This window comes from Balaenoptera physalus (genome assembly GCF_965194825.1).
Source record: "Balaenoptera physalus genome assembly, chromosome: 5".
NCBI lineage: Eukaryota > Metazoa > Chordata > Mammalia > Artiodactyla > Balaenopteridae > Balaenoptera > Balaenoptera physalus.
The window spans coordinates 86599559-86614872 of NC_138884.1; the positions used below are offsets into that span (position 1 = coordinate 86599559).

General features: G+C 37.7%; 1 protein-coding gene across 10 annotated transcripts in view; it reads right to left on the reverse strand.

Annotated features, from left to right (window-relative positions):
• Window positions 1-15314, reverse strand: part of KLHL5 (kelch like family member 5) — a 195384-nt gene that overhangs the window by 111609 nt on the left and 68461 nt on the right. For all 10 annotated transcript variants that reach the window (XR_014264392.1, XM_082464089.1, XM_082464085.1 and 7 more), the window contains 4 exons: window positions 13433-13657; window positions 9030-9192; window positions 3084-3296; window positions 1381-1552 (listed from right to left, as the gene is read on the reverse strand). Coding sequence is in view for 9 of the 10 variants with exons in the window: in XM_082464089.1 (XP_082320215.1) it covers window positions 1381-1552; window positions 3084-3296; window positions 9030-9192; window positions 13433-13657 (773 nt within the window). In the remaining variant the exon portion in view is untranslated. The remainder of the gene's footprint in view (window positions 1-1380; window positions 1553-3083; window positions 3297-9029; window positions 9193-13432; window positions 13658-15314) is intronic.

Sequence of the window (15314 nt, forward strand, 5' to 3'; positions counted from 1 at the left end):
GTCCCCAGCTGCTGACATGTGGACTTTCTATTACTGCATTGCTCTCTTGGTTAAAAGTCTCCACTGGATTCTCATTACCAAACTTTTTAGGTTGACCATTGCAGACCTCCATCCTGACCCCAGCCTTCCTCTCCAAGAAGAACTCCTACTCTTCTCAAGCATGGAGCCTTATAACCCGCCACACTCCCTCAACAGAGCCTGCATATTTCTGCTTTAGTGACATTTCTTTCATGTTTTCTCACACAATTTCCTTTTTCCTCCTACCTTTTATTTTTTGGCCACGCTGCGTGGCGTGTGGGATCTTAGTTCCCTGACTAGGCAGCGAACCCTCGCCCCCTGCAGTGGAAACAAGGAGTCTTAACCATTGGACCACCAGGGAAGCCCCTTCCTTCTATCTTTTTGAATTGGATCAATTCATTAAGGCTTAGATTAAATCCCACTTCTTCCTTACTGAAGCCCTCTCAACAGCCATCTTCTCTCTTCTCCCTGATTTCCTAGGCCACTCACTGCCTATACCATGGGACACTTCATACCAACTGCTCCACACTGTGGCTCCTCCCTTTACATGAGCAGATCTCACCTACCTAAGTAGTTAAGCTCTGTGACAGCAGGGATTCTCATAAGTACTGTTTTCTTGACAGTACTTACCACTGCTCCTTGTATGTAGGAAAACCTTGGCTCAATTAAACATTTGAGTGCCTTTTATGTACCATATACTGAATTGGATGCCAGAGGCAGAAAATTCCTGGTTCTGTTCTGGGTGATGATGGAAACAAAGATCTCAAAAGATCATTCTTAGAAGCGCTAGGCCCTCTCAGAAATAGACAAAGAGGGAATTTTTTCTGTTAAGTTTGTCAGGTCAGGTTTCTTACTTGTTAATGTAATTTAGGATTGCCATCTTTACTAGGTTATAACCAGACATTTGATCTGCTCCCAAATATCTGTGGCTTGAGTATTTAAAAATTATTGCTCATGTATGGGTAAGTGGTTCATTTGTTCCTGACTACTATCTTTGTTTTTAATTTTCCACAATCTCCCTCCCTTTATTACAGCCCTCTTGTGGTCCTATCAGCTCTATCAATGCTAGGACATCTCACCAATTCTCAGCAAGTAAATGGTGGCAGCTAATAATAATAATAATAACCAACTAATAAGAATTTCTCTGAGTACTAACTTATACTTTAAAGGTAATTTTGGATTTTAACTATACTATAAAATTAAATATTCCCTCTGTTTTCTTATATTTAGTTAAAAGATGACTTTATCATGTTTATGCTATATATTTTGATATTGGACATAATTGAGAGGATCTGTTTTACCAAAACAATTGTTTGTAATAAAAACAGAGTAAGTGTAAAAATGAAAAATGAAATGCCATACCTGGGTCCACTCATTTGTCTGGGGATCGTAAGCCTCCACTGTATTAAGGTAAGTCTGTCCATCATACCCTCCGACAGCATATAACTTATCACCAAGTAAACAGACTCCCACGGCATCTCTGCTGATGCTCATAGATGCCACTGCAGTCCACATATCCGTTTTGGGATCATATCTGAAAGAAAATTTTAGAACTGGAGCTGATACTGTTCTCACGATATTTTACATAAAAATAGTTTCGTCCTTTAATCTTGTATCTTATCTGCTATATAAAATACATTTGAACATATTTTAGAGAAAAATATCAATATTTTCCTGAAAACTTTTAACTTACAACATAATAGAGTTATTTTGCAGATGCATAACACTTAAACAAGTCAAAAGAGCTAATGTAAATGTTGAAAACTGCTTTAAGGTTTCAGGTTGCCTACTGAAAATTTGAGGAAATCAATTCATGAAGCTCTACGTAAGATGACTTACAGCCTCAATCATTGCTAACTGTCCATTTTTGGAGCTTCTTGTTCCTTTCATGAAGTATGTTAATTAGAACTGCCCCAAATTGTCTATCTAAGAGCAGATACATCATGCTAAGATCACTTATACTGCTTCCAATACTTCTTGTATCAATGAACAATTTTTCACTGGGTGCAGTCCTGTAGTGGGCCTGTAATTTATGGGGCAAAGTATATAAAGACTCCTATATCCCTTTCCTGGATTATAACATGTAACAAGCATAGTCTGAATTATTTTCTCCCCAATACAGGTGAAATGCAGGTGTAACTATCATGCTCTCTCAAAAAACACCAACCAACTCTGCTTATTATTTCATAGAAAGCACTTGTTGTCATCAACGAACCTTCATTTCACTTTTTATTCTTCTTCTAGTCATTTATAATTTATTGAATAATATATACACACATTCACTAACTTCCCATTGCTCTTTAAAATCCAAAGTTTTTAATAAGGCCTCAAGACTCTGTATGATCTGCCCCAATGTCCCCCCACTCCTTTCCTGCCACTCTCTCCATCATTCTTTGTTCTCCAATGACAGTGGCTGCCTTCCAGTTTTCTGAACGAAACATATTCCTTCCTGGTTTGGAGTGTTCATACACACTCCTATTGACTCTACCTCCTAAAGCCCTTCAATTCTCCCCATTCCACTGACCATAGCAGATGGGAGCCTAAGCCACTGTCCAGAGCTTCCACTGACGTCGGGCTCTTTACCTAGGCCCATATTTGAGTATCGAACAAGGATGACTTGTTCAAGCTTTCAAGCCTTACTAGCCCTTTATTTTCTTTTAGTATTTCATACTACTTCATTCTATATCAAAATATGTCAGGAATGTCCCTCTCCTTTTTGCTTATTATTTGGCCTCCAGCCCGTAATTAACTCTCTGTGAAATTTGTCAAACCCCTTTTCTTATTAGGTACAATGTCCAGTACAAAATAGGTACACAATAAATGTTTGTCATATGATTCAATTAATAAACTGTATAATCAATTCTAAGGTCAGATTGAGAGAAGACTGAGTAGGCTCTTGGTGACAGACTGAGAGATGGCCTGAGCAGACCACCCAGTGTTTACAGAGCTCCTAAGGAACTGCCTTGCTCATGGTGGATGCTCAATAAAGAGTTATCAATTCGTGTGGAAGTGTCAGAGGCTTAGGTTTGATTTTTTATTCCTAGTTTTCCTTCACAGGAAATTACCTCTCCACACAGTCTGAGAGTCTGGAAGTCAAGTTGGATGCAGGTGCGTCGTGGCCTCCGATGGCGTACAGCAATCCATTCCAGGTAGTGACTCCTACTCCCCCTCTCCTTTTTGACATTTGTGAACAGAGTGTCCATTTATTAGTATGAGGGTCAAAGCATTCTACTGACTTGAGACAAGAACTGCCATCACGACCACCAACTGCATAAAGTCTGTAAAAACAACAAATGGGATGATAAATAAGAGATGGTGCTATTATTATGCATAAGACAGAGGTTATTCTTATGGTATTTCATTGAATTCAAGGTGCCATCAACGATAAGAAATACTGTCAATTTATGTACCATTAGGAAAGAAGATGGGACTTCCCTGGTGGTGCAGTGGTTAAGAATCTGCCTGCCAATGCAGGGGACATGGGTTCGATCCCTTCCAGGAAGATCCCACATGCCGCGGAGCAACTAAGCCCGTGTGCCACAACTACTGAGCCTGTGCTCTAGAGCCCACGAGCCAGAGCTACTGAGCCCGTGTGCCACAACTACTGAAGCCCACGTGCCTAGAGCCCGTGCTCCACAACAAGAGAAGCCGCTGCAATGAGAAGTCCGAGCACCGCAACAAAGAGTAGCAACAAAGAGTAGCCCCCACTAGCCGCAACTAGAGAAAGCCCGCGCACAGCAACGGAGACCCAATTCAGCCAAAAATAAATAAATAAATAAATTTATTAAAAAAAGAAAGATGTGCTGCCAATTAAATGGCACATGTATATATCATATATTATTCTGTACACATATAAAAACGAAAACATAAACTCACATGAAAACAATGACAACATTTTCACAGCTGCCATCTGTTTGACAAGTTACCATTGAGTGTAAAATGCATCACAATTTTAGAGATGTTAAAGTATGTCTTAAAATAGATAAAATATTGTGTATAAATATATCATGACATTTCTTAAATAGCTAAGATAGGACTTGGTGATAAATGAAAGAAACTAACCTTCTCTGAGCACCTACCACAGGTGAGGCACTTTACATGTATTAATTTAATCATTATAATGATGCTATGACAAACCATTTGTATCCCTGTTGCACAGGTGAAGAAACTGGGATTCACGGAGATTAAGAGACTTGTACATTGTCACCCAGGAAGAAGCAGAACCAGGACAATAGTTATATTAATGAGCAGTTGGACAGTCAAGAGTCATCTGGTACGTACTTGTAACAGTGAAATATGAGAATAAAACTATAGATTCAGGGCTTCCCTGGTGGCGCAGTGGCTGAGAATCTGCCTGCCAATGCAGGGGACACTGGTTCGAGCCCTGGTCTGGGAAGATCCCACATACCGCGGAGCAACTAGGCCCATGAGCCACAACTACTGAGCCTGCGCGTCTGGAGCCTGTGCTCCGCGACAAGAGAGGCCGCGATAGTGAGAGGCCCGCGCACCGTGATGAAGAGTGGACCCCGCTTACCGCAACTAGAGAAAGCCCTCACACAGAAACGAAGACCCAACACAGCCAAAAAAAATAATAATAATAAATAAATAAAGAAGTTCCTTTAAAAAAAATAAAATAAAAAGAAGACAGACAAACCATATGTACCTACAGGCAGATCTCATTTAAAAAAAAAAAAAACAAAAAAAACCTATAGATTCAAGTATATTGATTTACTAGGCAAAGTTTAGGACGTTAACATACCATATTTATATCCTAGTAAACCAATTTATTATCAATCAATATACTGCATTAATTTAAAAGTCTTTTTACTCTGAACTTAAAATATATATAAAATATTTTAAATATTTAAATATTTGAATATTCTTTATTAAGCACAAAATCTTCTTACTGTTCACTTAGGAAGCTCTTGGTAGATATTTTTTCTATCATTTAAAAAAATAATAATAACTTCAGTTCACTGCTTGTTCAAAAGCTCACACATTTTGAATTTATGGATACCTTAGTTAATATTTAGCTATTTTTAATTCTTGAGAAATAATATTTGAACTATATCAAATTTCTGCCCATTAAAACTCTAAGTATTTATATTTGGGTAAATATACATATTTTAAAGACAGGTTTCATAATTTTAATTCATAATTTAAAGTACCTATGCCACTCAAACTGGTTCTTAAATAATAAGACGACCATATCTTAAACAGCAAAACATGTTTGTAGCAGTGTCTTGTTCTAAACTTAAAATATATTAATAGTATGGAATTTGAAATTTATTTGAAACTTTAATCTGTTAAAAACTATTTTTTTGTGCTACTGTTCTTAATATTAAGCTGTTCTCATCTTTAACTAATACTTGGAAGAATAATTACCTAAATATGGATCATAGAATATTAGAAGGAATCAACAACTAGGTAATGTCAATAACTAAAAATATATGTACACACGCACATATAGTATCATAGGCTTCCAACACCCTACCCTCTTCACAGTGAATTCATGGGTCTTCCTTGTGAAAAGTGGTGTAGTACAGTGATTTAGAGCATGAACTCTGGAGCCAGACTCTCTGGGTTTGAATCCTGGTTCTACCACTTATCACTTACTAGCTGTGACTGTTGACAAGTTATTTAATATCTGTCTGCCTGAACTTCATCATCCATAAAATCTAGAAGCCCTGCCTCACAGGATTATTGGTGATCAAATTTAAAGTACTTTGAATATTGCCTGGCACATGGTAAACATGGTATAAGTGTTAAAGGGGAAAAATAAATTCTGTCTCTATTTGCATTCTTTTAGAAAACAGTATTTTAGGAGATGTTAAATGTATAAACAACATTCATACTGAGATAATATTAAGGGCTAAAATGTATTGTAACACTTTCTGAAGAATCATATCTCACACAATGGTTTTCAATCTGTATTCTAAGACCAGGACTCTGTGGAGAATGTTATGGGGCCCCCAAAAAGGTTCATTTAAAATTAAAGATTAAAAAGTAGTTTTAATTTTCAAAAATATCACCTGGCTCAATTAAACGTCATGCAAGAGTCAGAACTCACTTTCTTCCCCATGACAATATCTATTACAATAAAAAGAGAAATATTATGTCAAATTGCAATAGTATTGTACTACGTATTTAAAAATAAGATTTAGGTCTCACCTGACTTCTAAAATTATGATCAAGAATACAAGTGGTTGGTAGATACTGTTTGAGATTCAGCTGAGAAAAAAAATGTCTACTACTTTCAAACTATTTTAGCAATTTAACTGAAGAATTTCCTGTGATTCCAATTAAATTGCTCTAGTAGTTAAAATAACTATTACCAATTTCAGCTTCTTATCTGTGAATCAGGATTTTCTTCATACTGGACAACCAAAACAAAACAGAAATAATCTGTGTTCTTTAAAACAGACTTATTCTTCTACATTGATTTTTACAGTAAGTAAATATTATAAACTCAAACTTATAATAAATTTAAAATAAGCTTATTATAAACTTGAACCTCCATTTGCCTTAAGTATTGAGGTTTTTGTAAGATTTCACTTGAAAGAAAGATTCTGTTGCCAAAAGTATTTGCCAGCCAATGGCTTAAAAGTAGCCTGAGCAACTGGAAGTTTAGACAAAGCTTCTTTCTGTCAAACATGGCAGAAATAAAAATTTTAACACTTTCAAAATTTTAAGATACAGAGTGTAACTCATAAAACAACAAAACAGTTCTTCCCTAAAGAAACGAACTATATTTTGCATCAGGAAGCATTGTAAAATAATTTAAAATAACAAAAACAGTATTTAACTGGGCTTTTCATTTTATAAATTAAAAAAATTGAGGCACAGAGAAATGATTTGTTTTAAATCACAAAGGACTGGTAGAGAGAAGATACATAATTAATTTTTTCAATCAACTGCATATTTAAAATATTAAAAACATAATTTCTATTTTTTCCAGGTTCTGGATTTGTACCCCAAAATGGAAACTAACAAAATATTTTAAAACATTGCTACTTTATTGTAGTGCAAGCTTAGAAAAATGGTGGTTGATGGATTAACACATCCTCTTCTTGGGGTGATTAAAGCACTACTGCATATAATTGTTACCAGGATATTCTTCACTAAGGCTGCACACTTCAGATTTATGTGCTGGATACTGTGCTAGGTGTAAGAAACAAGAAGTCAGATCAGGTCATTCAAGACCATGATCTGCTATAGGAGATGGACCAGTCAATAACTACAATAATAGAGTGGTACATGCTGCAATACAATTATATACAAATTATATACAGTAAAATTGCTGAGGATGGAATGGACAATCAGTGCAGGGGGAATGAAGAGATAAGAGTGGGGACTGGAGGTTTCCTGGAGGTGATTTTTAAGCAAGTTTCAAGGATGCTGAGTTTGCCAGGAAGGAAAGTGGGGGAAACAATATTCTAAGAAAGATGGTGTCGGTTAAAAGATAATAGGAGTGTGAAACAAAATGTATTTTTCACAAATAGATTAGTTTTGCTGGAGTGTATTATGCATGGGTAGAGGAGAGAGAAGAGGCTAGAGAGGTGGACAGAGGCAAGATCATAAAGGAGGCTTGGTCAGATAAGCTACTGAAAGGTTTTAAGTAGGAAAGTGACATGGTCCTATTTGTGTTTTAGGCAGAACATTAGGTGAGTCTCTAAAATGAAGAATGAAAGGGAGAGAGTTAAGGTTAGGGACAAAGTGACCAGTCTACCCCAGTAGACCAGTTAAAATCACAACGTAGATATACGATACTTTCAAAATCAACTGTCTTACTATTTAGTAGATAAGAAGTCCTTAGCTTCTGATATTATTAGGTACTCTCAGAATTATACTCAATAAATTGTGCTTCAGGTAGGTTAAATACAGAAATATTTATTTCTCATTAGAGAGAAAGAAAAGGTAGGAAAGTAAGATACTTCTATGCCTAGAAGTCCAGGATACTGTAGGTCTGGAAATCAGGTTTTAGAGAAGGCATTTATTCTTATGTCTTCTATTAGAAATAAATATTTCTAGCCAGAAATAGTAATTTCTTTTTTTTCACTTTCTATACTCTTTGGTGGCTGACTCTTCTCCCAAAGAACTAGGAAAGAAATGTAGTGATAAAATTTGAAGTTATTTCTTTAGCTAAAACAAATGAGGGGAGGTGTATTGAGATCAGATATATTTAAAAAATGGGTTTCTATTTCTGTATCTTATTACTTGTAATCGTGCTAAAAATTAACCAAAAAAAGGACGCAACTAACAGGTCCTGAGGAAACAAGACCTTAGGTCATAAAATATAAAAATATTACTAACATTTTCTCATTTTTTTGATAATCAGTAACAATCCAACAAATAATTTTAAATCTCTATATTTTAACCTTGGTTCTTTCCTCTTCCTGGAAATGATGATAAAACATTTTAAGTGAGTAAAGGTATGCAACAAACAACTTTTATTTAATAACCATAAGGGCTTCATTTTATGGAAGAAAGGCCTGAAAAAGATACTATGTATTTAGTATTTGAGTGGTGGCTCTATCCAAATCTGTTTACTCTATTTAGAGCAGATAAGAAGCAAGAAAGCACCTCTTTCTAAATGCATTCTAGTTTTCAGCAGTTTACCAAGATAAGGAAGTGAAAGTAAGGAAAAATCAGTAGAAGAAATGGAAAGAATTATTTAGGGAAACATGAGAGAGACCATACAACTTTTAAAAGACCATATACTTTTAAAGCTATATGAACCACCAGATTTTGACTACATTGAATATTCATATAAAATTTATTCACTCAAAATGATAACTAGAAATTTATAATGTCTGCACATTAGAATAAAAGACTAACACTGTTGAGCCATTTATATTTAGGGCTATTATAAAAAGAGACTATTTAAAAAGTTTGTTTACATCACTCAGAGTATTTCTCTCATGATTTCTATATATCTTTAAGTTGGACAAGATATAGCTTAATACATTTAATTTATTGTGTTTTAAGTGGAACCTTAAGTATTTCCTTACTTTCCACTTAGTACTGCCACACCTACTGTGCTTCTGGGAGTGGACATAGTGGCAACAAAATTCCACTGGCGAGCCTGAGGGTCCCATCTTTCCACTGTATTCAGATAGCTCCAACCGTCATGCCCTCCTACTGCATACATAGGACCTTCCAATACAGCCACACCTACAAGGAGACAGGAAAGAAGCAATGACTTAAAAATCTTTTAACTGAAATGTAAGTACAATGAACCTTTAACATGCAAATTTAACTAGGCACAAATTTATGCTAAAGATATCTGGCTTCCTCATAGCTCTTCTTGGTAGATAGGTGGGTGGGTGAGGGGAAGCAATAGTACTGTAGCCCTTACAAGTTTTAGAGGCAGTATTTTGAGGTCCAAGAGGGGAAAGGTATTTTAAAAAAATACAAGATGCACACACTGCCATATTTAAAACATTTTTCAATAATCTGGATTTACAATATATTAGAAAACAGCAATTTTATTCTTCTCTCCCTTTAATTCAAATTCATGAGATTTTGCTGTAGATTTGATACCACAATCTATTGGTGTGTTTCATCGTGAGGGAACCAAGCCAAATTTCATTTGTTCATTTATTCAACAAATAGCTATTGAGTTTCTACTAAGTGTCAGGCACTTAGTAGAACATAATAGATAAGGGCTCTGCCCTGATGGACCTAATATTTTATTTTATTTTATTTTAATCATTTATTTATTTATTTATGGCTGCGTTGGGTCTTCGTTGCTGCACGCAGGCTTTCTCTAGTTGCGGACAGCGGGGGCCACTCCTCGTTGCAGTGCGCGGGCCTCTCACTCTGGTGGCCTCTCTTGCTGTGGAGCACAGGCTCCAGGCATGCGGGCTTCAGCAGCTCTGGCTCGCGGGCTCCAGAGCACAGGCTCAGCAGTTGTGGCGCATAGGCCTAGCTGCTCCGTGGCATGTGGGTTCTTCCTGGGCCAGGGCTCGAACCCGTGTGCCCTGCATTGGCAGGCGGATTCTTAACCACTGCACCACCAGGGAAGCCCCGACCTAATATTTTAGTTAGGAAACAGATACAAAGTATATTTCAGGCATTGATAAGTGCTAATAAGAAAAAAAAGTAGCAGGACTTACCTGGTGGCGCAGTGGATAAGAATCCGCCTGCCAATTCAGGGGACACGGGTTCGATCCCTGGTCTGGGAAGATCCCACATGCCGAGGAGCAACTAAGCCCGTGAGCCACAACTACTGAGCCTGCGCTCTAGAGCCTGCGTGCTACAACTACTGAGCCCGTGTGCTGCAACTACTGAAGCCTGCGCACCTAGAGCCCGTGCTCCACAACAGGAGAAGCCACCGTAATGAGAAGCCCACTCACCGCAACCAAGAGTAGCCCCCGCTTGCCACAACTAGAGAAAGCCCTCGTGCAGCAACAAAGACCCAACAGCCAAAAAAAATAAAATAAAATAAATAATTATATCTTAAAAAAAATTTTTTTAAAGATAAAAAAAGGAGCAAAGTAAAAGAGTAGAGAGGATCAAGGGAGACCTCTCAGATAAAGTGACATTTGAACAAAAATGTGAATGAAGTTAGGAAACCAGACATGAAGGTATCTGGGGGAGAAGAAGGTGAGATAAAGAGAACAGTATGTACAAAGGCCCTGAGGCATGCTTAGTGTGTCTGTGGTACATACAGCAAGGAGTCCAGTTGGCTGTGGAGGGTGAGTAAGGGGGAGAGCGTAGGACATGAGAGGAAGGGTGGAGTCAAATCACATGGTGGTCGGGATTATTGTAAGGACTTTGGATTTTATTCTAAATGAGATGGAAAGCCAGCAGAGGGTTTTGAGAAGAGGTATGACATGACCATAGTCAGGTGAGATATAAATATGTATCACTTGAAGGCCAAAACACAAATATTATGATACGAAGACATTTACTTTTGTGAAATCATGGCCAGATGACATAAATAGTCACCATTCATGTATGACCAAAACCAACATATCATTCCACTCATTTGTGTCCTGCCAGTACTGGCTATAGGAGATCTACTTATCTATCTAATCTATCTATCTCCAATTATATATAATACATATTCAATTATATATATGTGTGTGTGAGTGTAATTAAGTAATTTAAAATTTACTTAAGTAAAGATTTCTTTTATAAGTTCAAATTTAAAACATTATTTATTATAAGGTAAATTAGTTACAACAAAGCTGTTCTGAATGACACAAAAATGGAAATAAAGGCTTAAAGAAGACACTTTGAGTGATATGATCATTCTCCTCTGAACCTGCTGCAGTTCAATAAAGTCTTTTGTATGGTACCTAGAACTAATGATAGTATTCCATGCACAATCTCATCTGCACAAGACATAGCTGGATCATGGGCATTTTCATTCTATGTAATACTATATCTGTAAGATTTACCTTAAGTTAGAATTGATTTTCTTTTCCCCATAGTAGGGGAAAGTTTGCAGTTGAATCATACTTTTGACCCTGGATTTTATGGTCAACACAAATTTGTAAGTCCTGTTCATGTTGCTTTTAAGATATATCTTCCCGTTCTGTGCCTGCATAATAGTTGATTTTATGGACTCAAGAGTAATGTGTTATGGTTTTCTTTGTTAAATTTCATATAGTTAATTTTAAGCTCTTCTCTCAGTACCTTAGCCCCAATTGTCTGGTTTTACTCACTTACCTAACTTGAAATTTAAGATCATCTTTCATTGAAACCTAAATGCAACTAGTAGAATCCCTTGTCTCTTTGATTTTTTGTTGTACCCACTACCATACCAATCTTCATGCCTAGATATTTTTCATTGGCCATTTGGGCAATCTCTACTGTGGTGCTCAGTATTAATAAATTGAGTATAGTAGAAAGCTATGCTATCCAAACTCAACTATCCTTTCACTGCTACTCATTCATCTTTTAATTCATCTTTTATGATAACCTATCAAATTCTTTATTGCAACTATTTTAAACATTTTCCAAATTGTGATAAATTGACGATATGGTCACATATTCTTCCTTTCCCAGAATACATGCTTATTTTCATGTGATTCTTGTAGGTCCTCCCATCAAGAGGAGGAGTCTATTTCTCTATCCTTTGAATCTGGGCTTGGCCATGTGACTTGTTTTGGCCAATGGGATGTTAGCAAACATGAGGCAAGCAGAAGCTTGAAAAGTGTTTGTGCATTGGAGCCTGCCTTCTCTTTCTGCTTTTGAAACCCTGTGACTGCCACCATGTGCAGAAGCCTGGGCTAGCCTGAATGATTAGCGTCATATGGCCCAGTTGCCTCTGCTGCCCAGGCTGACAGCCTGTCTACCAGTACACACGTGAGTGAGGCCATTCTAGATCAACCAGCCAACCAGCCTGCCTGCCCAACCTAGATTCATAAGAAAACCCAGCAGAAATCTTCTAAGACAGTCCAGACCAGAAGAACTGCCCAGCTGATACACAGATCCATGAGCTAAATAAATGGTTCTTGGTTTAAGCCTCCAAGTTTTGAAGTGGCTTGTTATGCAGCAAAATCTGGATGATACACATACATTGCAAGCCTCATCTTCCTCATCTTTGTATACCTACAGAACACAGAGCATGGCATATAGTACACACTAATCAATATCTGCTCAGTGAATTATTCAATTAAAGAATAAAAAGCCTCGGGCTTCCCTGGTGGCACAGTGGTTAAGAATCTGCCTGCCAATGGAGGGGACACGGGTTCGAGCCCTGGTCCAGGAAGATCCCACATGCCGCGGAGCAACTAGGCCCGTGAGCCACAACTACTGAGCCTGCGCGTCTGGAGCCTGTGCTCCGCAACAAGAGAGGCTACAATAGTGAGAGGCCCGCGCACTGCGATGAAGAGTGGCCCCCGCTCGCCGCAACTAGAGAAGGCCCTTGTATAGAAACGAAGACCCAACACAGCCAAAAAATAATAATAATAATAAATAAATAAATAAAATAAATTAAAAAAAAAAAAAAAAAAAGAATAAAAAGCCTCTATCATTACATTCTCTGTGCCACCTCAAAATTTTTCTGTGTCGTACTCATTTCTGCTTAAAAACTAAGGGATATAGATGAAAAACAATAATGCTAAAGGATTTTAAATAAGTATGCATTTCCATTAGGTTAGATAACACTAATTGTCAACATAGAACCCACATGTCAAAAGGTGGCTTGTCAGTCCATCGTGGTACACCACAATTCTTAAACATTCACGTTTTCACTTGTGCTGGTTGCACAATATACGTTTATGTACAGGCTTGTTTTCTCTGTTTCTGCTTCTCAGGTGACAGGGAGCATGTGCAGGAACGCTTGGTGACTGCTGTTGGCCCAGCAGCTGCCACACTGCTCTTCTGCCTGGTAAAGAATGTGAAAATGCCGTGCAAGCCTAGGGTATGACCTTATGAACGAATCTGCAGTTATGCTTACCAAGGCCATGCCTATGTGTAGACATAGGAGGCATCACACTCCAAGTTTTTGTTTTGGGGTTGTAGCATTCTACAGTATTCAAAGTCTTCAGTCCATCTCTTCCTCCAACCACATACAGTTTGTCATCTAGCACCGCAACGCCGAACTGCAGCCTCCTCCCATTCATATTGGCTACAGGAGTCCACATATTTGTACGGAGATCATACTTTTCAATGCTTGTTGCTCCTTAATAGTGATAGACAGAAGTTAGGCAAATAAAAAGCTCACCATGCTTGAGTGTTTTATGAAATTAGACATATAAAAGTATATTATTAGCAGTGACAGTAATACATTTAATATATTACAATAAGCCCCTGCATGAGCTCATCCTTGCTTGTATCTCTGTCCTCATCTCCTACTATTCTCTAGTACCAGAGTACACCTGGCTCTGGTACTAAGAGGTCAAATGAGAAAGGATTATCTGTCAAAGGGGGCTGAGTAGCAACAGCCAGAAGTGGGAGGAAAGCAGGGTAGTTTAGCACCGTGGAAGCCAAAGTAAAAAAGTGTATAGCTGCTGAGAGTATCAAGTAAGATGAAGACTAAAAAGTATGACTGGATTTAGCTGCATGGAGGTCACTGAAGACTTTAGGCAGGGTCCCTTGTTTGAGCAGTTGAGACATGATTGGGAGGTGACGAAATGGAGACAGTGAGCATAGACGATTCCTCTAAGAAGTTTGGCTACAAAAAGGAAGAGAGAGATAAGAATTACTCAGTGGGTTGAGGGAGGTTTCGTTTTGTTTTGCTTTTAAAAGTGGAAAAACTTGAGTCAATGGGAAGGATCTAGTTGTGGGGAAGGAAGCTGAAAAGACAGGAGATGAAGGGATCCTCATAATGGTGGGAGGTTCCTGAAGAGGCAGGAAAGGGCAGTATCAGGGCACAGGGGAGGGGCTTTCATAGGAGGAGGGAGAGGATACACACTATACTGCAACCAGGAAGGACAAGAGCATAAGTGTGCATCAAGTGCTTTGGGAGCTATGAGAGTGGAAAGTTTAGGGAATAACTGCTGGGCAGTGTCTACATTTTTTTAAGAATTAGAAGAGCCAAGGAACTCTTTTGTTCTCTTTATGAGGTAAGAATAGTGGAATTAAGAAAAAAAAAAGACCCACTCCTCTAAAACAAACAAACACCCAACCCCCAGGTATGAAGAGTTCAATTAGTATCTACTTTACTTCTCTCTTCTAAGCCTCTAATACAACATGCTATCAGTGCTATTCTTACAAAATTACAATCAAGACAAACATTTATTCTAAAGTATTTGCTACAATTAGGTCACCAGAGCACAGATGCTATTGATACCTCCTAAAATTTAGAAACAGTTTTGCCATATACATATATGGCAAGAAACCTTTGAAGGTTTATATATATGTGTGTGTGTGTATATATATGCATATATATAAAATATATCTTTCTTATATATTTGGGTTTTATTATTTTTTATTTACTTTACAAAAATTTTAAGTTATTTGCAATAAATACCAAGTCTCTTTCCATCTTTGCATTCTCAGTGGCATATAATAGACTCCACTGTATACAGTAGCTGTTCAAAAATATTTTTAAATTTGAATAATATTCTTTGTAATTTTTAGCTATAATGAGATTTTACTCATACACTCAGATTATTTTATGTAATAGTATACTTGAATCATCACTCTAAACTTGACCTTAAAAACTTCTTCCTTCCTCAAATAAAAAGGCATTGCTAGGGCTTCCCTGGTGGCGCAGTGGTTGAGAATCTGCCTGCCAATGCAGGGGACACGGGTTCGAGCCCTGGTCTGGGAGGATCCCACATGCCGCGGAGCAGCTGGGCCCGTGAGCCACAATTACTGAGCCTGCGCGTCTAAAG